This window comes from Colias philodice, chromosome 12 (assembly GCF_061535455.1).
Source record: "Colias philodice isolate Cphi_HAF_F1 chromosome 12, ilColPhil1 Martin Lab GWU primary, whole genome shotgun sequence".
NCBI lineage: Eukaryota > Metazoa > Arthropoda > Insecta > Lepidoptera > Pieridae > Colias > Colias philodice.
Window position 1 is genome coordinate 11,785,431 of NC_143097.1, and position 26,722 is coordinate 11,812,152.

Consider the following 26,722-nt stretch of genomic DNA (forward strand, 5'->3'; position numbering starts at 1 on the left):
AAGCAGTTTCTCAGGAGAAGAACAGGCAAGAAACTCCGTAGTTGCAACAAAATAACTGCGCGTGTGAAAAGTATTATTAATTTTCTAGTGTTTATGAATTCCCTCATACAATACATATGACATTGTGCAAAACGGCCAAATTTTGCTTAGTTATCGAGTTTAGTATCGTAATATTGTATAGTATCGTATCTACCTCCGCTTAACGACGCGCTGCCAATGTCTTGCTTCTGTCTTCTGTACGTAGAACTTATAGCTCATACCTATTATATTACTTTCGTACGTATTTTGTAGAAAAACTCAGGTTTAAGAAGTTTGAGAATTTTTGGATTTATCTCATAGAATAGTGTAGTGTTTAATCAATTTTTTACATTATAAATGTGTATCGATTTGTCTTACATTTATGATGTTGGTCTGGCGGTTGCAATGAAATGAAATTACTTTTTTATGTAACAAAAAGTTATGATGAAATAATTCCAATAAAATTTAACGAATCTTCATAATGTCTTTTGACCGTCAGACTGACATTAAATTTCAATTGTTTACATAAATTCAACGAAATATAATAATGTTTATTGTATATTTAATTCGATGGGACCTTAAATCTTGTTGTCTGACTTTGCTATTAATCTCTCGGTGCAAACTTGGAAGTTGTTTATAAATATGTACTTTTATAAAAAGTTTGTGTTATAATGTTTTAATAGATCAACTCAAGAAATTGCAATAAATGCAAAACTAGAATAATTATGAAATGTATGAAATTTGTTTAAGATCATGATATGTTATAGCAAATAAATGCTACCAAATTGTTATTATGAAATTGGCCCTTACAAGATATAAAATATCGTATTCTTCCAAGTTTGCTCTGACCTCTAGTTGTTGTGGAATTTAAACTTCTCTATATAAATTATAACTGTTTGATATAACGAGAATATATGAAGTTTATCGTAGACATTATCGTAGGAAGCCGGGTTGTTACGTGTTACTGTATTGAATGCTAGCTTTTCTGTGAAACACGAGATTCGAGAGCTTTTTAACACGCGTTTATTAGTTTTACCTGTATGTAACCGACTCCTAAAGACTATTTTGATCCACTTTAAAACAAAGTAAACAAAATTTTAATTCCAATTTTGTAAGTATACTTTATCAACGGTGACAATACAGTAATTTCATGAGATTAAGCGTGTTTTTAAATAAAGTCTAAGATATCAATACTTTCATTAATATTTTTTGCTCAGACGTGTCAATAAATACATAGTAAAACAGTCTCTCGAATACCGTGTTGGCGTTCGCTGTGTGTTCATATAATATTGTATAGGTGTAGCAAACTGGACGCGATGTGGTCGGACGAAGGACCCGCCGCGCCCCGCGGTGGCGTCATGCGGGAACTATATAACCCTTCTGGAAATATATTATTAATGCTATGGTGTTATATCGATTATGTATTTAAATTGTTGAATTTACTTTCCGTTGATCTCATAAGTAAAAGTAATTTGGTATTTTCAAAACTCAAAACTTTTTGTTAATGTTCATGCATTATTAAACTACCTCCAAAAACTTTTCTTTTCAATTGTTCAAACACCGAGGTTATTGCTTGGTGGATTGAACTCGCAGATCGCGCCGTGTGTGACAAATAAACGAGTCGGTCCCGGAATAGCGCGAGACCGCCCGACGCCGCCGCGTTTACATTCCATACTTTATTTACTGTTATATTGTAATGGGTAAATAAAACTATTTTAAATTATTATGCCTTTTATTATAACCTTAATCTAGTTACCATCTCAGTACAGTAAGGTATCAGACTCATGTTGGCAAGCTTTGATTTGGAGTTTCTTTTTCATTTCCCCACTTATTACATTCCAGATACAGAATACATGAAATAATTTGTTTGAAATGTTTCAATTTAAATAAAAACGCAATATTGAAATACATCTACTAATAATACAAATTATAACACTTATTTTGTCGTTACAATGAAATTGTATTTGTTAGTGTGAGAAAACATAAATTTTATACAATTATCCATAAAAATATGTAATTTAAGGTAACAGCATTCGTCTTAGATATGGTACGTAATTATAGTGAGTTGGTAAATTGTAAATACTGAAAATATTCTTTTAAATTACACTTAAATGTAAATATTTTATAAACGAAAATACAATATAGGTATCCTGCAAATAAAATATGGTCAGCTTACAAATGGCTTAAAATATTCGAATTCAACATTTATAACACAAATACTTTTCATATCTAAGCTTTTTAATCGCTATTTATAGATTCTTACCAAAACTGACCCTTCTAAATTTATACTTAACCGAAAGATAAAAATATCTTACTTTCTCCACTAAAGTTACAGGCGTGTCACGTGACAGACTACAGAACATCCACGCTCTAGCACAAATCTCATCGCTCTCATAAATACTTAACCTACTATTTACAATAAGGCACCATTGATTGTTCACAACGCGATTTATATTATCAAAGATTTATATAAGTTATCATGTTGAGTATGGATTAGTCTTTCAGTTTCGATTGTCATCACAGGCCTCAGCCCGGACTCGTCATAATACTTGAATCATTATTTAAAGTAGCGTGTTATTACTATCGGTAGTGTAAATGTATTTCTCAGTAAAGTAAATAGTCCTGTCTATAGATATCAATACACTGTGTTAATGGAACCAAGAAAAATGGCTGCTTGCAATCGTGATTACTGGTACTAATAATTATTGTAATACCATTTTGTGAGGTATGATTTTTGAAATTACTGTTTTTCAATTTCCTGTATTGAAATTAATCGACATACACATTATTTAACTGTTTCAGAAATTGAGCAACCATACAACAGTGTCATGTTTTGAGTCATTAGCCTACGAGTATGTAAGTCTAAGAAGATTGATGATGAATTTTTTTTCGTGTTTTATATTTTTTCACAGAATTCTGCAGAGTCGGCTTATCGTGAATGTGAAACGATTTCATTAATACAGTTTATTATGTACGTGTTTGTGTTAACGGCTGAGCAAGTCTATGCGGGTGCGGGCGGCGGCGGCGGCGCGGGGCGCGGCGCGCGCGGCGGCGCCAGCACGCTGTGCGGCACCGGCACTGTGCGACCGCACACCTACATACAATATACAGTTAATGATAGGTTACGTTGATACTTATAAATTACTAGCAAAAAAACGGTCTGGGATACCTATTATTATATTTTATTATATATGTGCTATTCTGTAACGAACCGTAATGTAAGTACGATTATCAAATAGGTAGGAAATATTATGTAAGTATTTTTTGTTCAAGTAACTTGAAATTTCTGGGAAAATTTAGGTAATATTTATACTAATGTAGCAGTGATACGTTGTGTAGTGTGGTGTACCTGCACAGTGACGTGTCCGCGCGGCGCGGCGCCGAGCGCGAGCACGGTGTCGCCGGCGCGCAGGCGCACGCCCGCCTCGTCCCAGTCGGCGGCCACGGTGCGCTGCTGCGGGTAGCCCAGCTTCACGCCGTTCGACACCGTGTACGCGCGCGACGGCGGCAACGGCGGCGGCCGTTCCTGCACATGCGACTGCGTTCACTTTACTATCGCACTAACCTTTCTCGATATAACGACAAACAATATCATTACGTATGTGTAATGAACAGTGTAACTGTGTAAGTGGGAACTAACCAAGTCGAGGCCGAAGAGCGAGCAGGTGCGCTTGACGAGCGCGGGGTCGCACTTGGAGTGCGCGGGCGGGAGCGGCGGCTCGGGCGGCGGCGTGCCGGCGATGGGCGCGGGGCGCGGGCGGCGCGGCGCGCCCGCCAGCCGCGCGCGGTGCCGCCGCCACGCCGCCTGGATGCACTGCGCCGCCGCCGCGCGCCGCGCGCGACGCATGCGCTCCAACACCTGTGCGCACAATCAATTTGATTGATAAAACTTGCACACACTATTTAAGCTGTAAAGTGCACAGTAAAAATTGAAATTGTTGTTCTCAACTACATTTTTTCTTAAATAGGTGTTTCATATATGAAGGATAGATTGTTCAAATGCTGCAAGCAAAGACATAGGAACAATGAACACGCTCTCCATGATTGATTGATTAGTAATAATAAGAAATCGATCTGCTCGATTGTTTTATCCAATTACAACAGAGATGTCAGTTCTTATTCGTTAATGTTAAATGTAAAATAGGTTTTATATCGATAACTAGTAGTGACCTGTCTCATCCCCTCGCTGAGGAAGACGTGCCGCTTGCCGATGGCCCAGCGCACGGCGGCGGGCGAGCGCGGTGCGGGCGGCGCGCCGCCGGCCGCCACGGCCCGCAGCACGCGCGCGCAGCCCGCCGCCTCGCCGTCCCACTCGGCCCACTCCTCCTTGCCGCGCGCCCACAGCGCCCGGTAGCGCCCGCCGAACGCGCGGAACCGCATGCGGTGCGGGTACCCGTTCGCCATCAGCTGCACCGTCTCCAGGATTTGTAGCGCTCGCACCTGCCAATCAAATATATCAGTTTAACTTTTTTTTTTAAATCAGGATAGTGATAGATAAAAATACACTTAAGAAGAATACGATACAAAGAAGATAAAAATATTCCACTTGAATTGAAAAAAAAAATATTTTTGCCTTTAAATTCAAAGAATATAAAGGCCTATTCAGATCAGAGCGGAATCCGCTACCGCCGTAGCGTATAGGTAACGTAGTATATTATAGAAACTCTTATCACGTACCGATCTGAGTACGGTAGTGAACAACGGCTGTAGTTTGAATAGGCATCGACAATCTTGATTCAATCTTCTTCTTGTAATAAAAATTCAAAATCTTTGATGTAATGAAATGTTAAAAAACACTTTTAATAAAGATATCCTTGCTTCTGTAGGAGGCCCGCAAATAAACAGTTATATTATTATCTAACAACACGTACCTGCGTAGCGACAGTAGCTCTATCGAACTGCATGGGCGCCTCAGTGGCGTTGGCCCGCAGGCAGCGCACGAAGTGGGGCCGCGCGTGCACGAGCGTGCGCAGCAGGTTGTCGAGGCGCGTGTGGAAGTCCTGCGTGAGCGTGGAGGCGCCCGACAGCGGCGCGCCGGGCGGGGGCGCCGCGCTGGCGCCGCCCGCCGTCGGCGACGCGCGGAACTGCGCGCCCGACGGCCCGCCCGCTGCTGACAGCGCCTGCAACCAAACCAGAATATTATCTTCTTTGTATACTCTGTTATTTTGCATATGCATAGTTTATTCGTAACATAATATTATTAAGCTATTGCATAGCTTCTATAGCGGGCCTTGAGCGCGGGGACCGAATCTAGAAATTGCGTAACGAAAAACCTCACACTCCCCACCACAGTATTACAATAGGAAATAATATTGTAATACTGTGCTCCCCACTCCGACGGGCGTGGAGGAGTGGCTTGAAGGCATAGCATGCAATAGCTTTACCGCAATTACCGCGGCAGTCCCCGAGTGCCACACGTCTTTTTATAGAAAAAAACTTAGAAGTAACTCTGTCATCTATAATATTATTAATTGGAAACAAGATTTTTTTTTTGCCTATAGATGCTAGTTACTAGTCATCGTCCTGATTTCACATGGAGTTAATCCCCTATCAAAAATCCACTAGTTTTAACAAAAGCTAATATTTATTTATTATTTGCTACGTAGGCTATAACACTGCCAAGTTTCATTGAATCTCTTTCATTACTTTTGCCAAATTACACACTTCCATATTCAGTATAAATGTATAATTCTGAACCTTAAGTTCAGCTCCAAACAGATGTGTCGCAAAGCCAAATTCGCAAGCCCTCGTATCGAAGGCAGCCAGCAGATCATCAGGCACAGAGTCGCGGTTGGCATCGAGGAAGTCGGTCGCGTCGTACGTGACCTCGCCCGCGTAGTGGCGCACGGCGAAGCGGCGCGGGTGCGGCGGCCGCGCCTCGCACAGACGCGGGTGACCTCTGGAGAATTATTAAGAATTATCATTTGTGATATTTAGCTATATGAAAATGATAAATAATATATTACAGTGGTTTATGTTTAAACTAAGTTATCTCGTTGAGTTAAGTCAATTAAAAATTAAGATTTGATTCGATGTTCACATATATGTGCATACAACTAACTCAACTTTTTCATAAAATCTTTGTATAAATTTACGATTTAGGTACTAGTTGCCTCTGTATCTTGTTACCCATATTTTTAACTCAATCATAGGTCCCTTAAATAATCGGAGTTTTTATTTAAAGATTAGCAAGTGGAAACATAAACATTTAAAAAACATTACCTATTAATTACATTTGAAACAGTGCATTGATAAATTATTACTTATTTTGTAGAAACTTGGATAACATATTTTGCAGGCTTTAATTGAATACCTGTGTGCAGTCTTGATCCTAGCGACGTACTGGTCGGGCGAGCCGCGCGCGGCGCACTCGGCGTCGAGCGCGGCGAGCAGGCCCGTGCGCAGCGACGACACCAGGTCGATGCACGGCACGTTGTCCACGTACTCCACCTCCAGCGCGCCCGACACGCCCTCCTCGCGGCACGACTCCGCTGACGACTGTTCAAGTGTTATTCATTATTATGGTGCAGCTGGGGTAAGTTTTTTTTGGACCTCTTCAAAAAAGCCACCTCTGTTTTTGATCATATGTGTAATATGCATTACAGTTGATGCAACGAAAAAAATATTAAAAAAAAAATAAATAAAGGAGCATATTTTTTTTAAGTAGGAACGTTACACTTGATAGATTTATCATATTATATTTATGTGTGCATATTATTAATTCATAAAATTAATAGCTGATAATAAAATTTAGTTCTTACTTATTTATAGAACAATCTAGTTACCTTAAATACGTGAGTGTTGTAGAAGTGTTGCATGGTCTCTGCGCACAGATTAGCGCACAAGTGTTCCAGGCGGCTGGGCGCGGCGTCCTCGAAGCCGAACATGTCGAGGATGCCGACGAAGCCGTCGGTGGCGTGTCGCACGGCGTCGTTGAGCGCGGCCATCGAGCGCGCGCCCGCTCGGCTCCGCGCGCCGCTGCCGGCCGTCGACGCGCGGCGCGATGCGGCGTCTTGGTGCACCTTATCAATACAAATACTTTGGTTGTGGATTGTGGTCCAATGATAGTTAAAAAATGTTACATAAAGTTTATACGAATAAATTTTTGATTGAGATTGAGTTGTCATTAACTAAGTATACAGTATTTAAAACGTTCGTTAGTACTGAGAATATTTTTGTTTATTTGTGTAAAAGAACATAAGAGTCATGCATGCCTTAAATTTAAAAAAATGTTTTAAAATTCAAAATGACCACATAACATGTTCTATTTCTAAAAAACAACATATAAAATAACAAGCTTCAACGCATATATTAGAACACCAAATAATAAAATATAATTTTCACATTTTTATAAAATAAATCTCATCCGTTCAACACAATGTGCAATTTTTTACGGTTTGAAATTCAATTGTCAATGAATTATTATCGAAGTTTAGCAAAATCAGTGAAAATAACGAAAATAGTATACCGTATACTATTTTCGTTATTTTAAGTGACGGGAGGTAAAGTAACGGGAGCTAAAGTGACGGGAGTTAAAGTGACGCGAGTGAAAGTGGCGGGAGTTAAAGTTAAAGTGAAAGTTAGTTAAAATTATTTCGATTTAGGGTATAGATACTTAGGGAAACTTTAAATGTAGTTTAAAATAACGCATGACAAAAGTGACGGGAGGTAGTGACGGAAGTTAAAGTGACGGGAGTTAATGTGGCGGGAGGTAAAGTGACGGAAGCTAAAGTGATGGGAGGTAAAGTGACGCAAGTTAAAGTGACGGGAGGTAAAGTTAAAGTGAAAGCTAGTCAAAATTATTTCGATTTAGGGAATAAATAGACACTTAAAGATAATAAAGGGAAAATTTAAAGCTTCACGCGTCCTACGTACATTATTTGCTCGTAACTAAATCAGTATTTTATAGTAGGACGCGTGAGGGGTTATATGTAGTTTAAAATAACGAATGACAAAAGTGACGGGAGGTAAAGTGACGCGAGTTAAAGTTAAAGTGAAAGCTAAAGTCAAAATTATTTCGATTTAGGGAATAAATAGACACTTAAAGATAATAAAGGGAAACTTTAAATTTAGTTTAAAATAACGAATGACAAAAGTGACGGGAGGTAAAGTGACGCGAGTTAAAGTTAAAGTGAAAGTTAAAGTCAAAATTATTTCGATTTAGGGAATAGATACTTATAGATAATAAAGGGAAACTTCAAATGTAGTTTAAAATAACGAATGACAAAAGTGACGGGAGGTAAAGTGACGGGAGTTAATGTGGCGGGAGGTAAAGTGACGGAAGCTAAAGTGACGGGAGGTAAAGTGATGGGAGGTAAAGGGACGCTAGTTAAAGTGACGGAAGTTAAAGTGACGGGAGGTAAAGTGACGCGAGTTAAAGTGACGCAAGTTTAAGTGACGGGAGGTAAAGTGACGCGAGTTAAAGTGACGGGAGGTAAAGTGTCGGGAATTAAAGTGACGGTAGTTAAAGTTAAAGTGAAAGTTAGTCAAAATTATTTCGATTTAGGGAATAGCAACTTATAGATAATAAAGGGAAACTTTAAATGTAGTTTAAAATAACGAATGACAAAAATGACGGGAAGTAAAGTGACGGGAGTTAATGTGGCGGGAGTGAAAGTGACGCGAGTTAAAGTGACGTAAGTTTAAGTGGCGGGAGGTAAAGTGACGGGAGGTAAAGTGACGCGAGTTAAAGTGACGGGAGGTAAAGTGACGGGCATTAAAGTGACGGGAGTTAAAGTTAAAGTGAAAGTAAGTCAAAATTATTTCGATTTAGGGAATAGAAACTTATAGATAATAAAGGGAAACTTAAAATGTAGTTTAAAATAACGAATGACAAAAGTGACGGGAGGTAAAGTGACGGGAGGTAAAGTGATGAGTTGTGAGTGTGTTGTTGAGTTGTCCCAATATATCGAGATGCAGATCCATTCGTTTTCTGGCGCAATGACGTTTTATGATATAGGTACGTATTAATGACGAAGCTAAAGTGACGGGAAGTAAAGTGACGGGAGGTAAAGTGACGCAAGTTAAAGTGACGGGAGGTAAAGTGACGCGAGTTAAAGTGGCGGGAGTTAAAGTGACGCAAAATTAAGTGACAAGAGGTAAAGTGACGGGAGGTAAAGTGACGCGAGTTAAAGTGACGGGAGGTAGTGACGGGAGGTAAAGTGACGGAAGCTAAAGTGACGGAAGTTAAAGTGACGGGAGCTAAAGTGACGGGAGATAAAGTAACGTGAGTGAAAGTGGCGGGAGTTAAAGTGACGCAAGTTAAAGTGACGGGAGGTAAAGTGACGCCAGTTAAAGTGACGGGAGGTAAAGTGACGAGTTGTGAGTGTGTTGTTGAGTTGTCCCAATATATCGAGATATGCAGATCCATTCGTTTTCTGGCGCAATGACGTTTTATACCCAAACTTGAAAAAAATTGCGCAAAAGTACTTTAGTTTCCAAATGAGTTCTGACTTCTGTTGCATCTGAGAGACTATTTTCCAGACATTCAACCGACTTGCGAAATCGCCTTTCTCCGCAAAACTTAAGATTACTTTGTTTTTTAAACAAAAATCTTATCAATTTTAATTTTAATTACTAAAATTTTTAATTGCCTTATTATTAACCTATGTCTCTACTTTTTATATTAATAAAAGAAAAATCTGACTTGTGATTTATTTATCATACCTTCATTTTTTAATTCACATTAAGCGTATCGGTATCGGTATCGGTATCGCCGATATTTTTATAAGAGTATCGGTATCGGTATCGTATCGGCGAAAAGGCGTATCGATGCATACCTAGTAGTAATTAATAATATCAATCTTTTTTATTTTTTGCTTTTCCGTTTTTGAAGTCGGTTGTTTTTAACGTAGTTATTTTTATTTTATTTTATTCTCGCTTTAAAAAATATTGAGGCGCGAGGCCCCTTGTACCGCGAGGCCGTAGGCGGTGGCCCACGTCGCCCATGCCTTACGCCGCCTCTGAGTATACGCTTTCTAATTGCCATTTAGTACGAACCGATTCATTAGAGTCTGAGGACAAAGTTCCGAGGGTAGAGCCGAGGCGCTTGAGCGAGTTGGCGCGGCGCACGATGGTGGCGACGGTGCGGCAGTACAGCGCCTTGGCCAGCGCGTCGCGCGCGGCGGCGGCGGCGGCGGCGCTGGCGGGCGCGCGCACCGCCCGGCCCCGCGCCGCGCCGCGCGTGCCCAGCCCGCGCACCAGCGCCGCCGCGCCCACGCCCAGCAGCGCGCCCGCCGCCGCCAGCTCCGCCTGCGACGCACATGTGCATTAATAAACACATTATATAAACAATTATACCTACAACGAAAAAAGCTAAATATTTTCAGTTTCCTATTATGTTCTACGAGCATTACACGTTTCTAATTTTAGCGTTACTACACCCTAAAACCAAACTCCACCATAACAGTCAAATTAACTATTACATCGTCTTAAATTAACTACAAATTGCCTAGAATGATTTTCAGTTTATAAGGAACCTACTAAAACATTTTTTCATCTTAATGCACTTTCCAGTAAATTCACTCAATTTTATGAAATCGTTATTCACAATAAACTTATACGAGGGAAACAATTAACTGTAAAATTGGAGCTGCCCTAGAATGTATCTTAGAGTCGGATAAAAGTAATTTACACGAGGACTGCTAGGTAATTTTCTTGTGTTTATTATTTTTACTTGAATGTACATAAACTTTTTAAAAGCAATTATTATAATGGCACAAGTAATTGATAACATAACTTATGGACATAAGATATCCGATTCGATTACATTTACGATTATAAATGTGATTTATTTCTAAAGACTTCCTGCGATTTTAATTCTACTTCAATGCTCCCAAATGAACGTCATAACATTATAACGACATAACTTACTACAAAGATGGTACAATAACACAATCATTGATACAAGTCATTTCGAGTGACCTTACTATCAGATGGCCTACGAGTTACACGCCTACCTGTTCTACCATGATATGGATACAGTATATGGTAAGGTACATACCTCGCCACTGGGCTCAGCGGTGCCGTCCGCGCCGTCAGTGAAGGTGACGTTCCCGAGCAGCAGCACGGCGGCGAGCACGCGCACCACGTCCAGGAAGGGGATGCCGAGCACGCCCAGGCAGCTCTTCCACGCCGCGAACCGCGCCGCGTCCTCCGCGTCCGACCGACGTGACACAGATGAAGACAGATAACTGCCAGAAATAAACATATTACTTTGATCCAAGTCTTTAAACGTCCTATGAAGTCAATATACTAGCTATATTGCAACATTTCCAAATACATCATTGAAAACTGCGTTTGAGTTTTCAACTGAAAATTTATTATTGGTCTATTCAGGTGTAATGTAACATTAACGTTATCCTTTGCTTTGTTTATTTCTGTACCGTTATTGTCGTATTTAGTTGTTGCATGCGACTTTATATGATGGGGTGAAATAATTCGTTCTAGTAAGTACTGTATAACAAAACTGAACGGAGGCATTAGCAGTTCCACATAGGAGAAATTATTAAATGCTAACCGTAAGTCTTGCGGCGTGTAGGGGTCGAGGTGCAGCTGCGAGCGCTCGTCCGCCGACAAGCCAGCCAGCATCTGGTAGAAGATGTGGTAGTTGCGCTCGCCCGCCGGCGGCCGCACCACGCGCGTCTGGTCCAGGAAGTAGCAGTGGATCTTCGTGCGGTACAGTGCGCCGTCCGTCACTTGCACTTCGATAAAGTGACCCTGGAAATACAAACAACACACGTGTAAAAAGATAAAACATATAGACGTCTATTGAATACCTGTTTACTTTATTTAGTAGTCAGTTTATGAAAAAAATGTAAAAGATATAGCTATAAGTATCACATAGAGCTACCTAGCTCTATTTCTTCTATTTCTGAATAAAAATTTGTTGGAGTTACATTTCTGTAATAAATGTACGTTATATTTATATTATATTATATGATGATATATTATTTAGATTGTAACAATTACTGACACTGATAAGACTGTTTTAATAAGTAACATATTATAAACTGAAAGCTTAATTTAAAGTTGAGGAACACATTAATCAAATGTTAAATATTGCTAATGCATATCAGACTACATGTAATTAGAGGTATTATCATGAACTAACAATGCGGCTGGAGTGCGAGTTGGCGTGCGTGGCGGCGGTGCCGAGCGAGCGCAGCACGGTGAAGGCGGCGGCGAGGTGCTTGAACGCGTCCGTCTCGGGCCCGCCGCCCGCCACGTCGAACAGCCGCCGCAGCAGCACCATCGACGCGTACGTCTTGCCCGACCCCGACACGCCTGCACAATAGATTATTATTATGTTAGCTCTTTGGTATTGTTTTTTAAATGTATTCTATGTGTTGATACACATATTTTATTACATAATAATATAAATATATAAACAAAATTACGCTAATTCGTATTTTGATTCAATTCATCAATTGACCCATTGATTTTTCGAAAAGCTATTGGATTGAGGATTTTTCATAACAGCAGTATTCAAGTTAACATTAATAATAATCAATTGATAATAATTATATGATGAGCACCGGATAGTATGATAGCTTGTGGGCATCCCGTATCAGCCTGGTGGCGCACAGCGTCGTGCACGAGCCGCGCCAGCTCGGGCCGCTGCGCGCGCGCCGCGCCCGGCGTCAGCGCGTTGGCTGCGTCTGTGTATGCGTTCATCGCCACGACGATCGGACCCACTGATGTCTGAAATTGTGTTATACATAAATTAGAAATATAGAAGTCGAGAAACGAAGATAAGTTCACTTACATTTTTTTTTTTTTTTTTTTTTTTTTTACCTAAAATAATGAACCTAAGGTATCATTATTGAAAATTACGATCTAGCCCTTTACTATAGGCTAATGAGTAATATAAATCTAACTTAATTTGCTAGGTATAGTATGTCTAAGAATGTGAGATGAGTAATGAAAGTTCACTTACATAAAAAAATAACTACAAAGTATGCAATAAGTAGGTAACTGAAATATGTTGTATTTGACTAGATATCCAATATGTTTTGGAATATATTTAGTGCTGGGAAGAAAATACTCTTGGAAAAGATTTTTTAAAGATTTAAAAACATGTTTTCAGCGTTAGGAATTTTGATCCTGATAGCAATATTTGTGTTATAAGAACCTTAAAATGACATGATATATGAAGCATACTCACATAAAACTTATTATGGTAGAACCTGGTCTGCAGAGCCCGTACGAGCGCGTCCTCCGTGAGGGGCCCGCGCAGGTGGATGAGGTCGTCGACGTCGCAGCCGGGCGCGGGCGCGGGCCCGCTCGGCGCGCCGCTCGCCGCGGCCGCCGCGCTCGCGGGGCCTGACGAGCTGCGCCATCTTGCTTCTGGAACATTACGCGATTAGATACTTTGAAAAGATCGCGTTAATTCATGAGCTATGCCTTAAATGCGATTTATTCATTAGTTTAAAACTGGGACAATCAATAGAAACAAATGATTACTATAACATGACTATAACGTATCATTATTTGTTTTTTTTGAAGTGAAAACTTCTTTAGCGGCGTTGGGTATAAAATCTTAAACTCGCGTCAGGACACGTGGCCTGATCGAAAAAGCATAAGACGGATGTTTTTTTTTTTAGCCCTTATATTCCATGCGTAAGACGGATACCTACCATTCCAAAATATCAAACATGCTGAACGTTAATAATCAAGTTTTCACTTCTGCCGGCACTCCCGGAGTGCAACCCGTCTTTTTGAAGTGAAAACTTCTTTAGCGGCGTTGGGTATAAAATCTTAAACTCTTGTCAGAACACGTGGCCTGATCGAAAAAGCGTAAGACGGATGTTTTTTTTTTCATTATTTGACGTACCTAATACCTATTTGACGTGATAAAGCTTGATATCATAGAATGGGCAAGTAGGTATATCGTGGTTAGTTTACCAGGTGGAGGTGGAGGTGGATGAGCCTGATGCGGCGGCGCGGGTGCCGGCGGCGGCAGCAGCAGCGGCGCGCGCGGCGGTACCGCCGGCTGCCCGCCGCTCGCCGCACCGCCCGCACCTGCCGCACCCGCCGCTCCTGCCGCACCCGCCGCTCCTGCCGCACCAGCAGCACCCGCCGCACCGGCCGCCCCGCCCACGTGCAAATGGTTGCGGAGCGTCACCAGCTCCGAACTGAGGCTTAGCAGCCGTCGCTGCAAGTGCACCGCTTCGTTCGAGGATGATGCGTCTGCAAGTTATCAACAATTATAGATAATCGTCATATTATGTCTAGAGTATTTATAAAAAGTTGTGACACTAATGTGCCTGCATTTTTGAATACTAATGAAATTGAATTTATGAATTTAAACTGCAATTATAATTAAAAAAAATTCTACACGCTTTATGGATTTAACCAAGTAAAAATCTTTCAATTCACATCCTCTATTGCAGAAAATAACTGCATTCCATAAGTCGGAGGAAATGGATGCGATCCATAGATCGATCTACGATAAGATTGAAATGAAGTACATTTTTATTTTTATTACAACGTCTACATCTTGCACAAAAAATAATGACTGCAAATATTTTTTAAAGCATAAAAATTTGAACAAGCTTGACAAATTGTATAAACTTTCACTGTACGTCAGAGAAAATATTTTAACGAGCCGGATGCGATGCAACGATTGCAATCGTGAATGAGTCGCGTACCTTGAGCAGCTCTCATAAAAACTGCAAAGCATAACTCGCAACATATACATATATTCTCTTAAAGCTTATACTTCTAAAAAGTTATATCCGATACACAATAAACATAGCAGCTTTGCGTAGTAGTAGTGTGTGTGCGGGCGGCGGGTGCGGGGCGCGGGGCTCGACCGGTCGCCCGCCCGGTGCGCGCCAATGTCGACCTTGTCCCACTCGGCCCAGGAGCCAGATTGCCGTGGAATGCCGCACACGTGCCGCGTCAAAAACCTTTTTATTGTTACGTGATCGAAGGACATCTCGCTGCATCACCCTGCTCAAATATTTTCTCGTTGAGCCTGAGAACTTTATCGCAGCTCAATACGTTACTACCAAATATGCGGTTTGTACTATATGACTATACTACTTATTGACTTTTTTGATCGAGTTACAACAAAGGCTTTATATTTTTAATATATATTTATATATTTCATACGTCACTATGTATTTGAATAACATAAAATGTTTTTACCTACTACAATAGTATAATAATTCCTATTTCCGCTTCTCTGACAGTGCTAGAACGAACGTAACGTTTTATTATTATAGTGAAGATCGCTCCTTCTGAATACGAAAGCTGTTATCAGGTTTTTCCGTCGGAGGCTCACGTTACAATATTAATTATCGCACACTTCACGCGCCATGCCAGTGCTGTGTGCTTTGAATACCATATATTTACGTTAATCTTATCTTATGTTTCGATCGCGTTTTGAATTTATTTATCATGTAAATGTAAACCGTTTAGTAACCTAAAGAAACATATATTTTTTTAGAACTGTAGTAATGTAATTTATGTGAGAAAATCATCTCGAACGCAACGGTAAAAGTAACATCTGTTTGAGAAGCTGTAAATAACTATTTTCCTCCTACGTTTCTTTGAACAATTTCAACAATTTGTTAAACACGGTCACTACAAAAACATCGGATAGGAAACGAAAAGAAGGAAGTAATCATTATAAAGTTAATGAAAGTTGAGCAAAAAATGGTACCAGTGGCTAAGAGGCGAGTGCGGTGGCTCGGCCGCGGGTCAGCCCGCAGCACACTGCCGCGGGTTTCTACTTCATCGCTTGTTATGCACATTCAACATTAACTATCAAAGGCAATATCCTGCTGTTTTATGATTATTAAATGTTATAAAATATCAATTATGATAAAGATTGTTCCCTTATTTAAACTTTATAACTATTTGCTTTGTAACTAAGTATTTAAAATAAAGATACACTATATAAGAGTGTATATTTGTTTATTTAAATAATAAAGTAACAAAAATCTCCGAAACCACTTACGATTTAAAAATTATTCCACTAGCAGAAACATACATTATTCCTTGACGACATTTTATTTTTGCCGTCGCAGGTCAGCCCGGGAGGAGCTTTGACGAGCGTGTAGTTTCATAAACATGAGTAATATTTCCATTATAACGTAGGATTTAAAATTATTAATTACCATGTTGTGTGGAAAGATTAATAATGATTTTACAAAAACATTTTAGAAGGTACATACTTCAGTGTCGTTTCTAAACATTTTAAATAGAACGCTTCATTGTTTCTATAAATTATTCATATTTTTTTTAAAACTATACTCGCATGTGAATGTGTAATGAATTGTTATATATTTAGCAAAAAAACTAGTTTTATTAAATTCACACAGTTGTAATGGTAGCATTGGTAGCATGTTGAGATGACTGCGATATAGGTACATACTTATACAAACTACAGGCACACACACACACAGAAAGCACAACATCACACAATGCAGTATTGTTAATACTCATTCATCATTACACATACACCTCGTATCTATTCGAACAATGGAATTAGTTAAGCTTTTACTCAACGCTTGCGTAATGTCGTTATATTAAAGAAATTCGCAATTGAAGGCATTCAAAGAGAATTGTAACAATTTTCTAATTCTCATCGCATGAGATGCGACAGCCCGAGATACAAGCAAATCACCGAGTGATCGTCGTAATGGTGGAAAAGAGCAATCTCAGGAAAAGTGTACCAGAGCAGGTCAAATTATTTAATAATAATATAATAATTGGATGAGACGATCATCAATAGATGCCTTCTGAGGTATTATCGCTCACCACAGTGAATCGGCCAAAAAAGCTAATTTCAATTTTTTAAGTTTAATTTGATATAATTATAATAATAGGTTACATATCATTTTAAAAAACATATCGCATTTGTTAATGAAATATACAAGTGTGAATTGAATTCATGTTTAACAAGCGTCAAGCACGTATCTTGAAGCTTAGTTATGTAAAAAACTAACAATTCTGACAATAAAGCTGTCTGTATCGCGTTATATCTTGTCTTGTATTATAAATTGAAACTACCATATGTGTTGTCATGTAGTTAACAGCTTGTCATCACGCATCCGCTCGCTTCCCAAGCTATGACATAAAAAAATGCCTTCATACACTGCTAGTATATTATGTTATATGTTCATTATTCATAAGAATGAATGTACATGTTATTTTGCCGACAGCTACGTTATAAACTTAACATTCAAGTTCTAAGCCACACGAGCTTGAACATTTGTTTGAACTTTTTGCGACGGTATCAAGAAGTCATCTCGTCATAAAATAAGATATAGATATGTTATTTGAAGGGTCAACAACCTGTAACAGTAGAGGCTGGTGTGGTCCGGCGCGGGGCGCGGGGTGGTGGTGCGCGCGGGGAGGGGGAGGGGGGGGACGTGTTCCCGCGCACGTGGCTAATCTACGCGATTATTGCTATCGATACAAGATCGGATACATCATTAACTTCGTGGATGTGGTTAAATTCCTCTCTCTGCACCATTTCACATACCTACCTCAAAAGTTAAAACTAACTATTATTTAAATTCTACTTAAAAATTTCGTTGTTGCAGTTTGAATGTTCAATTCCAATGTGTTCATCCCAAATAGGTGGTAGACATATCAAGATAAAATTGTGTTAGTTTAAAAAAAATTAAGCATGAAACCACGGCTCACACATGATCTTCTATTAAAATTTATAATACAACTCATTGATTTATGATCCTTACCTACAATAAAATTAGAGATAAAGGAGTGTATACGATCAAAATATTACAAAGACACACGTCCGCTATAAGCTACGACAAAGCTCGTCACTTAATTCCAAGGTAGTAAATAAAACAAAGGTAAGTGGGATAAGCCGAGATAAGCAGCAATTCTGTGGATTCGCGGAACGATGACAATCTCGCGCGCTCCGGCCGCAGAGACTCGTTACACGTTCCATTGTGATAAGGACATTTGGGTATGTTTATGATAAAGAGGCTGAAGGTAAACGAGCAATCGTGTACGCAAGGGTTTACAGATACATATATAACGCATATGTTTTATTGATAAAATGTCATTGGGTATATTTTTGGAATTTAAGTCCGCGACTCTGTTATAACTATCTGGATAACTGCGACGAATATCTTCGATTTCTTTACTAGAACTGGCGTTAAACTAAATAGAATCTATCACCTAATCCCTTTCCATAAAAGGTAAAAATTTTAATTAAAATGAATCCTCTACAAGAATTCGTATACTATAGTTTAATGTTACTAATTGGTATTTCAATAGTGACTAGTACTTAGCTAAGTGTATGTAGGTAACCAGTTGAGAGAGAGGCAGGTCGTGCGGCGATAGGATCGCGGTCCGCAGGGCGCTGCCGCGCCGCGGCCGCGAGATGCAACCAACTCTCTGCCCTCCACACTACTTATATTTAGATAAAACGTTACCTAAATGACAGTACATATATTACACATAATAAAATAAAATATATATGACCGTTCATATTCATAACTAAAAAAGAACAACGTCTGTCGGGTCAGCTAGTTTTATATATATTTGATGTCGCTATATTACTAAAAGATTCGTTTATACAGCGAATACAAATTGTTACGATGCACTTAATAAGCCTTTTCATTTATTGAATTCTCAATTTTTTATAAACATTCCATCATTACATCATGTAATTTACACCATCAGTCCCGACGCTAATAAATACCAGATGCATTCCAAGCTCTATTGCTTCCGTTAAGCTTTGCGCGCGCGTTGATGTCTTTTATAGCAGCGCTGCGGAGATTCTCATGACTGCCGCTTTATTACTGATTTATTCCTTTTTATTGTCTGTCTTGATATAAACTGGCTTTTATGTGTAAATTGTAATGATTTATTTTTAGAAAATAAAATGTTTTCAATTGCATTCTCTTGCGTAGTTCGAATAAACTTGGCATAATGCAACAACTGACCGTAATGTATATTTATTTACAGGAGATATAAAGTCTGTGACCATAAATGTAAACAGTTATGAAAGCGCGAGAGGTCAGACGAAAGTAAGGGCGGTCGGACCGGTCCCTCCCCCGCCCCCGTCCTGCGCCCGCCGCCCTCACAACCACCTTGCACGATCAGCCAACGCTATAAATATACTATCTTGCTACTAATTTGTCAACGTATGAAACAATTACAATAATATAGCATTAATGAATATATTATGAAAGATAATCCATTGAAACTTGTCGCGTAAGAAGAATAGGACAGTTCTTTGGCATCACTATTATTATATTAGGTATATGTAGTTACATAGGTACCTATTTTGTAAAATTAAAATTTTATATTGACATGCTTTTAAAAGAACAACTATGGAGTTTCTTGCCGGTTCTTCTCCGTAGATATACTGCTTTCCGAATCGGTGGTAAATATTAAAAAATGTTATATGACGAATCAAAAGTACTTCTAGAAGAAGTCTAATTGAATTAAATGTTTGGGTTTGACTATTTAAAAAGGGGCATTTAATTTCATAAATACATATTTACATTTCAAATCATAAATATTCTTACTAGGTAAATGTTCTAACCTGTTAAACCTTTCTTTCGTTTATTAGGCCCTGCGCAGACGGCACACTTTTTGTGCGATCGAGTCTGCGGCGCACAAAAAGTCTGCATGGCGCGCAAAAAGTCGGTCGCGGATTTTTCACAGACTCAACGCACACGACGCACATCTTCGATCATTTTGTCGGCAGAGCTGTAGGGACGTAGACGCTATGGAAATCGTGCAGAGATCGCGAATTATTATTTTGTACATGAAGTACAGAAAAAGAAAAAGAAATAGAGAATTTTGGGTACATCCTATACTTTCGGAAAGCCATGATAATAGATCGCGTGCGTTACGTCCACCCCTAGCAAATGCAGATTGCCTACTAAAGTGTGCGCCGTCTGCGTTAGCGCGCGTTGAAGCAAACGTTCAATTCTTTTCACACACTTTTTGTGCGGAGCGGCGCGCCGCGGCGCGGTGCGATCTGCCCGAATTACACGGATTTTTTGTGCGCCGGACTTTTTGCGCGTCGTGTGCGTTACTGCATATAATTTCATAGGTTCTATTTTCACAGACTAAAAAGTGCGTCACGGATAGTCTGTCGTCTGCGCAGGGCCTTAAAGTGCATCAGTGTCGACAATGTATATGCTACAATTTGCAACTCACAAAGACGAGACAAGTAATGCAATATAATTCCCCACAACACTCTCAGAGCGAAAGGCAAAGCAATAACGACATACGCAAATCAATAATTTCCCCATTATTGCCAACGGGCCGCAGAAACAACGCATTCCATAAGCTCGCCCCGCGGCGCGCCTTGCGTGCGATTATTCTCGGAACGAGTCGTGAAGCAAAAAGCTCCTTTGTGATGTGTCAGCGCGCGGCTCTTTCTATGTCAAGGTATTTTCAGTTCCATGTATATGTCACGGCTAAAGGTAGGTGAGAACATAAACTTAAGATTAGCCGGCTAAACTTAGGTTTATTTTCGACGAGGTGTTAATGTTAGTTTGTTCTATCTTTAGCCGGCTAAACTTAAGTGTAACCGCAGGCCCGTGGCTAAAAATGTCGGGGTGGGTAGATTTGGTTAGCGCCGGGCCGGTGGAGGGCTTGAGGGGCCCGCACAGTGCCAGAAAACACTCGCCCTGTTCCTTACATGTATTATAGTAACCAAATCTACCCACCCCGACTCAGGGCAGAAAGCTGGTGGCTGGGTTAGGTTAGGTTAGAACTCTTAAGACCCGCACGAGCCGAGCGAGCGCAGCGAGCGTGCTGCGGCAGCAGCCGGCGAAGTGCCAGAAAACACTCGCCCTGTTCCTTACATGTATTATAGTAACCAAATCTACCCACCCCGACATTTTTAGCCACGGGCCTGCGGTTACACTTAAGTTTAGCCGGCTAAAGATAGAACAAACTAACATTAACACCTCGTCGAAAATAAACCTAAGTTTAGCCGGCTAATCTTAAGTTTATGTTCTCACCTACCTTTAGCCGTAACATATACACTATACAGGCTTCACTGCTCGTTTATTGCTAACTATCTGAATGTACATGCCGATTGCCGGTTTAATACTATATTATTTAGTACGTAATTTGCTCGTTTCCCTTATTATTTTAACTTAATTTCTATGGAGATGGGATTCTTAACTCAAAAACACTTTTAAAGGAGCCTAGTTGAATAACATGTGATCCAAAAAGGGTTAGGAGTATTTTGTAGAGTTCAATAGAGACATTAAAAATATTTTAAAGAATTTGGCTTTTGTTATAATATTACCATTATTGTTATAGGTATTCTTATGAAAATCGCTTTTTAAGCACGATTTACGTTCAAAAAAAATTTTACACCGTTAGATGATTAAAATTCGCATGGTTGCATATTTATAATTTAACAACAGTTGCATAATTTACAATCGGAATATGATGCAGAGTTGCAACCACAACGCACATGTGTGAGTATATGTATGTTTATGTTATCCACGTGCGTGTGGGAATAAGATTGGTTTGTGCAAAAAGTGCACGTGCCGTGAGCCGCGGTAATTGCTAGCACTTACCCGCCTGCACCTACACTATGTACAACACACACACTATGTAGTGTGTACACACCACACACACACGGACCTATCGCTCACCGGTCATACTTTAGTGTTGTAAAATAAAATTTATAATTAATTAACCGTTATCATTTATTTATATTACAAATGGAGAAACAACTTCTGAAATCCTTTTACAAGCACCTAAGGGCGCTTGTGCACTACAAGGAAATTTACTGTCCGGCATTCCGATTTTTTACGGTCCGGTATGGCATGAAAAAACCGATGAATTGCTTGTGCACCTGTCCGTCTTTACTCGGATCAGTGAGGTACAGTTCAAGGAAGTTTGGCGGTATAATGCTATCATAAATGATTGTTTTTGCATTTTACAAGAAACGAGTAATAAATATAGAAGATGAAATATTATATTACTTTTTTTTTTTTTTTTTTTTTTTACATTAGGATAGGTAGACATTTGACCACAGTCCCACCTGATGGAAAGCGGTGACGCGGTCTATGGTGGTAAATCATGTCTACCTAGAAAATGCCTATTTATTCGCCTCTTGAAGGAACCCATATTGTACTTCTCTGGAAAGACAGACGCTGGCAGGGAGTTCCACTCCTTGGCGGTTCGCATTAAGAATGACGACGCAAAGCGAGAAGTGCGAGCAGTCGGCATTTCCACCAAGTAAGGATGGTAGCCTGCAGTGCGCCTGGATGTCCGTTGAAAAAAAGGGGAAGCAGGGATGATGCTGTGCAGTTCAGTGGCGCATTCGCCGAAGTGTAAGCGATAGAATACCGAAAGGCTGGCAACTCTTCGGCGATGAGTAAGACTCTGAAGGCGGTTTTCAGCTAAGTTATCGTCGCCTATAATTCTTTTGGCACGTCTTTCCATCGCTTCCAAAACATCAAGGTGGCATTTGGCAGTGCCTGCCCACAGGTGGCAGCAGTATTCCACACAAGATCTAACTTGCGCTTGGTAAAGATTTAGAAGCTGTTGTGATGTGAAATACTGCCGCACCTTAGATAGTATGCCAAGTTTTTTGGCTGCAAGTTGTGCTTTGGACACTATGAACCGCCCGAAGTTGAGATTTGGCGATAAAGAAACGCCTAGCATCTCCAAGTGGTCCGCAAATTCTATCGCCACTCCTTGGAAACTGGGAGTCAAGGTGAGAGGACTCTTTTTGGCTGAAAATAGACAAGCCTGGGTTTTTGCAGCATTAAATCTGACTAAATTCGCTTCTCCCCATTGAGATACATTTTGTAGTGTCAGATTCACCCGCTGAATCATGGCCTCCCTTTCCATTCGAATCATGTCTCCTGTAGCACGAGCATTAGATAGGTACCTCTCTACAATGGTGCAATCATCTGCATACCCGAAGATGTTTGATTGCAGTAGATCATTTATGTGAATCAAGAAGAGAGTTGCAGAGAGGACAGACCCCTGAGGTACACCGGCATTAATGGCCAATTGATCAGACGAGCAGCCATCAATAACTACTCGAATGGATCTTTCTCTCAAGAAGTCGGCTATCCAAGCTGTGAGGAGTGGAGGTAAACCGTAAGAAGGAAGCTTGCTTATAAGGGAATTATGCCAAACTTTGTCAAAGGCCTTCGAGATATCCAATGACACTGCTAATGCTTCGCCATGGTTCTCAATAGCCTCTCCCCATAAGTGAGTCGCGTGCACTAGGAGATCCCCAGTTGATCTCTTTGGGCGAAAACCATATTGGCGATCGCTCAAAAGATCATTGGCCTCTAGATATGCGAGCAATTGATTGTTCAATGCACGCTCCATAATCTTACAGATTATGGACGTGATTGAGATCGGACGGTAATTTGTAGGATCAGCACGGCTTCCCTTCTTTGGTACGGGCTGTACGTTGGCAACCTTCCAAGCTTTAGGTACGATTCCGGAAGAAAGAGAAAGGCGAAATAGGCGTGTCAGTATCGGAGACAACTCGGGTGCACAGGTCTTGAGAACCAACCCAGGAATACCGTCAGGTCCGCAGGCTTTATTCACGTCAAGATTTTGCATTATTTTTAAAACATCTTTATGGATAATACGAACTTTAGACATAAAGGAACCGCAGTGGGGTATGTTAGGTGGACTAGCGTTTGTATTATCGAGACGTGAATTATTGGCAAAGAGTGACGCCAGAAGATCAGCCTTCTCTTTTGCTGTATGAGCCAAATTACCGTCAGGTTTCAAGAGAGGTGGCAGTGAAGGGTGAGAAAAGTTACACTCTATAGCTTTCGCTAAGGACCAGAAAGCTTTACTACCGGGAGGGTAGCTTGCCAGCTTATCACCTGTTCGTCGGATATGATCATATCGAGCTCTCTTCAGTACTTTTTTGCATAACTTGGCAGCTCTATTGAATGATCTCTTTCTAGCACCAACATCCGGTAATTTGTGGAACCGAGCATCGACCCATGATTTAAAGGCGTTCTGTTTAGCAAGTTCTGCATTCCTACATTCTTTGTTAAACCACGGTCTAGCTTTATTGACATCGGAAATATCAGAGAATGGAATAAAATATTCCATACCTTGCCGGATAACATCGGCAACATCGATCTACTTCGTTATAAAAAAAGTAAAGTTCCGACAGAGATTTAAAATGCGTGTTTCACTTATTTATTTTAATCGGTGACGAGGAGCTAAAGCTATTCCCACTTAAACTTTAGCTTACCAACACTTACTTAGATAATAATTATAGGTCAATGCTTGGTCAATGTATATAAAAATAACAATACCGACTTCTCAAATCACATTGCCAGCTAAAAGAAAGTAAAACAAGAGCTTGCTTTCAATTAGCATATGCAGTAAAAAGAGCAAAACCCAAGCAAGTGGGCATTCGAAAACAATTATACCTACAGCGACTCGTAGGCGCAAATACCATCCGGAATAGGGAAAAGTGAAATGCCGGACAGTAAAATTACGTATAGTGCACAAGCTAGTATTTAGATTAATTGCGTGCCATACCGGACCGTAAAAAATCGGAATGCCGGACAGTAAAATTCCTTGTAGTGCACAAGCGCCCTAAGACGATGTTTTAAACGTAAAATGCATTACGTTTATTTTGATAAAATTTTGAAGATATTTTTTATAAGTATTGTTATAAGTAATACTGTGTTTTAAATTTTTTTCAAACAGGTCGACATTAATATCTTTACAAGTATAACTCAATCGAGTTTTGGTGATGCGTGAGAAAGTTACATTACGTCGAATCACAGTGTGTCAAATTAATTAGTTAATTATTATTTTTTATTCAAATGTATTGTAAAACTTTAAAATAGTTGATCTTGTCATCTAGACCAGTCTTTCCCAACGTGGGCGATAACGCCCCCTTGTGGGCGCTGCAGGCCTAAAGGGGGGCGGTAAGAGACCCAGAAAAAAAAGGGGGCGTTGTGTAGGGCTTTGGGGTCGATTTATAATTTCATCTATCTAGCTAGGAAGACTCTTAGACACCGACTGAGCTCTCGACTTCGAGAGTCAACATCTTGTGAACATCAACTAATATTAATTAAGATATAGCTCATACTCGGTTCGATATAATAGACCGCAGGCAACTATGATATATAAAAAAGCTAGATACGTTACCCGCTCTCTATTTTGGCAAGAAAAAACTCAGCTAAGTGCCCGAGTTTCACTTAGTCACGCACCATTCAGCGTCGTGGCTGGACGTTCTTTTTATATTTTAATCGGCAGTTGTTATTACGAAGTACATGAGTGAGACATGTATTATGTCTCGTGCGTGAGAGTGAAAGAGAGAACAACTGTATTGGTGATAATGCGTTAGTAAGTAGGTATGTATTAATTACGCTGTTTTTTAGTGCAATGATGTTGGCGTATGCCGCGTCTACTAGTATAATAGAGTCATTGACGGGCAATCATGTTTTAACAAGTTTTTGTTAAATAATCAGATTTGTACATTCCTGTATCAATCGGCTGGTTCTATAATACTTGTTCTTGCCACAGAACATAATATAAAAGAGGTTAGAAAGGCGTTTTAGGCGGGGCAGACGCGCCAAGGATATGAGCACTGCTCACATCTATGCGATCGCGCTGTTTAGTCACTCGCTATCTGCAACGGAGAGAAGTACTGCGAACGCAGCGACAAAATTATGAGAAAATGCCTTCATGTGCGGTAATTACTTGCCGTGCAAGAAGCCAAGTGCTTAACTTAAACAAAGGAAGCATTTCTTTTCATCGGAAAGTAAAAAAACAACGATATTTTAGTATAAGTCTTTCAAAATGTCCTTCAAATAATTCATTACCCAAAAATATACATTGCGGGCTGCATTCGCTCGTCATTTTCAACACGTCAATTAGAACGCGTAATGTAGTGCGTACAAGTGCGTAGCATGAAGCATCGCGGTATTAGCTCTAGTGCTGGGCGTAGTAAAAGATGATATCGATAGATTTTTTCGATCTAAAGATACTCTGTCCGAATACTATAAAGTTGCGTTTCAATAATCAGTTATAAGTACTTAGTTAGCGGTTTTTAAGTATGTTTAAAAAGGGGGGCGTTAAAAAATAATTTATTCTTAAAGTGGGCAGTAGACAAAAAAAGGTTGGGAACCCCTGATCTAGACACTCTTTCTATTCTGAATAACTTTTAAGCTTTTTATGGCAGGTGATATAAAGTTCAATATCAAATGCTAGCTGTGCCGCGCGGTTTCACCCGCATTGCTCCGCTCCTGTTGGTCTTAGCGTGATGATATATTATAACACTGAAAAAAATTTTCAAATCGGACCAGTAGTTCCTGAGATTAGCGCGTTCAAACTTATAAAAGCTCTTCAGCTTGATATAGATGTAATCCCAGAAATGATAATAATAAACGAGTCATCTCACATTTCATTTTCCACTTTAATGTTAACTTGAATACAACAGAGATTATAGAGAAAAGGTGAATTAATAAAATCTTCGAGTCATTGATATCATAATTTAAAAATTTAAAAGTTGTTAATCGACTTAATTTCCATATCGATTTATAATCAATTACGATAACTTAAAAAGTAAATATTTTTTTTAGTACGTTTTTCCAAATTATTATCAAGCAGAAGTTCGCTAGTTTCTGATCACAGACTCGTCACTCGTAGAGTTTAGATCCCTTATATCACCAACGATCAGTAAGATATAATATCATATATAGGGCTGATTTTTCAATTCTTGGTTAAA

At 39.8% G+C, this 26,722-nt stretch overlaps 1 protein-coding gene across 6 annotated transcripts in view; it reads right to left on the minus strand.

Annotated features, from left to right (window-relative positions):
- Nucleotides 1-1,731: 1,731 nt before the first annotated feature.
- The window catches only part of dachs (unconventional myosin-IXb-like dachs), a 38,928-nt gene continuing 13,937 nt past the window's right edge, over nucleotides 1,732-26,722 (minus strand). For 5 of the 6 annotated variants that reach the window (XM_089701875.1, XM_089701873.1, XM_089701874.1 and 2 more), the window contains 15 exons: nucleotides 13,924-14,208; nucleotides 13,184-13,365; nucleotides 12,555-12,720; nucleotides 12,131-12,303; nucleotides 11,537-11,736; nucleotides 11,021-11,210; nucleotides 10,018-10,269; nucleotides 6,804-7,040; nucleotides 6,332-6,516; nucleotides 5,716-5,917; nucleotides 4,890-5,138; nucleotides 4,189-4,458; nucleotides 3,659-3,877; nucleotides 3,368-3,544; nucleotides 1,732-3,112 (listed from right to left, as the gene is read on the minus strand). In XM_089701875.1, the coding sequence (XP_089558001.1) occupies nucleotides 3,020-3,112; nucleotides 3,368-3,544; nucleotides 3,659-3,877; nucleotides 4,189-4,458; nucleotides 4,890-5,138; nucleotides 5,716-5,917; nucleotides 6,332-6,516; nucleotides 6,804-7,040; nucleotides 10,018-10,269; nucleotides 11,021-11,210; nucleotides 11,537-11,736; nucleotides 12,131-12,303; nucleotides 12,555-12,720; nucleotides 13,184-13,365; nucleotides 13,924-14,208 (3,080 nt within the window). In that variant the 3' untranslated portion in view covers nucleotides 1,732-3,019. The remainder of the gene's footprint in view (nucleotides 3,113-3,367; nucleotides 3,545-3,658; nucleotides 3,878-4,188; nucleotides 4,459-4,889; nucleotides 5,139-5,715; nucleotides 5,918-6,331; nucleotides 6,517-6,803; nucleotides 7,041-10,017; nucleotides 10,270-11,020; nucleotides 11,211-11,536; nucleotides 11,737-12,130; nucleotides 12,304-12,554; nucleotides 12,721-13,183; nucleotides 13,366-13,923; nucleotides 14,209-26,722) is intronic. The other variant, XM_089701876.1, reaches the window with a different exon arrangement.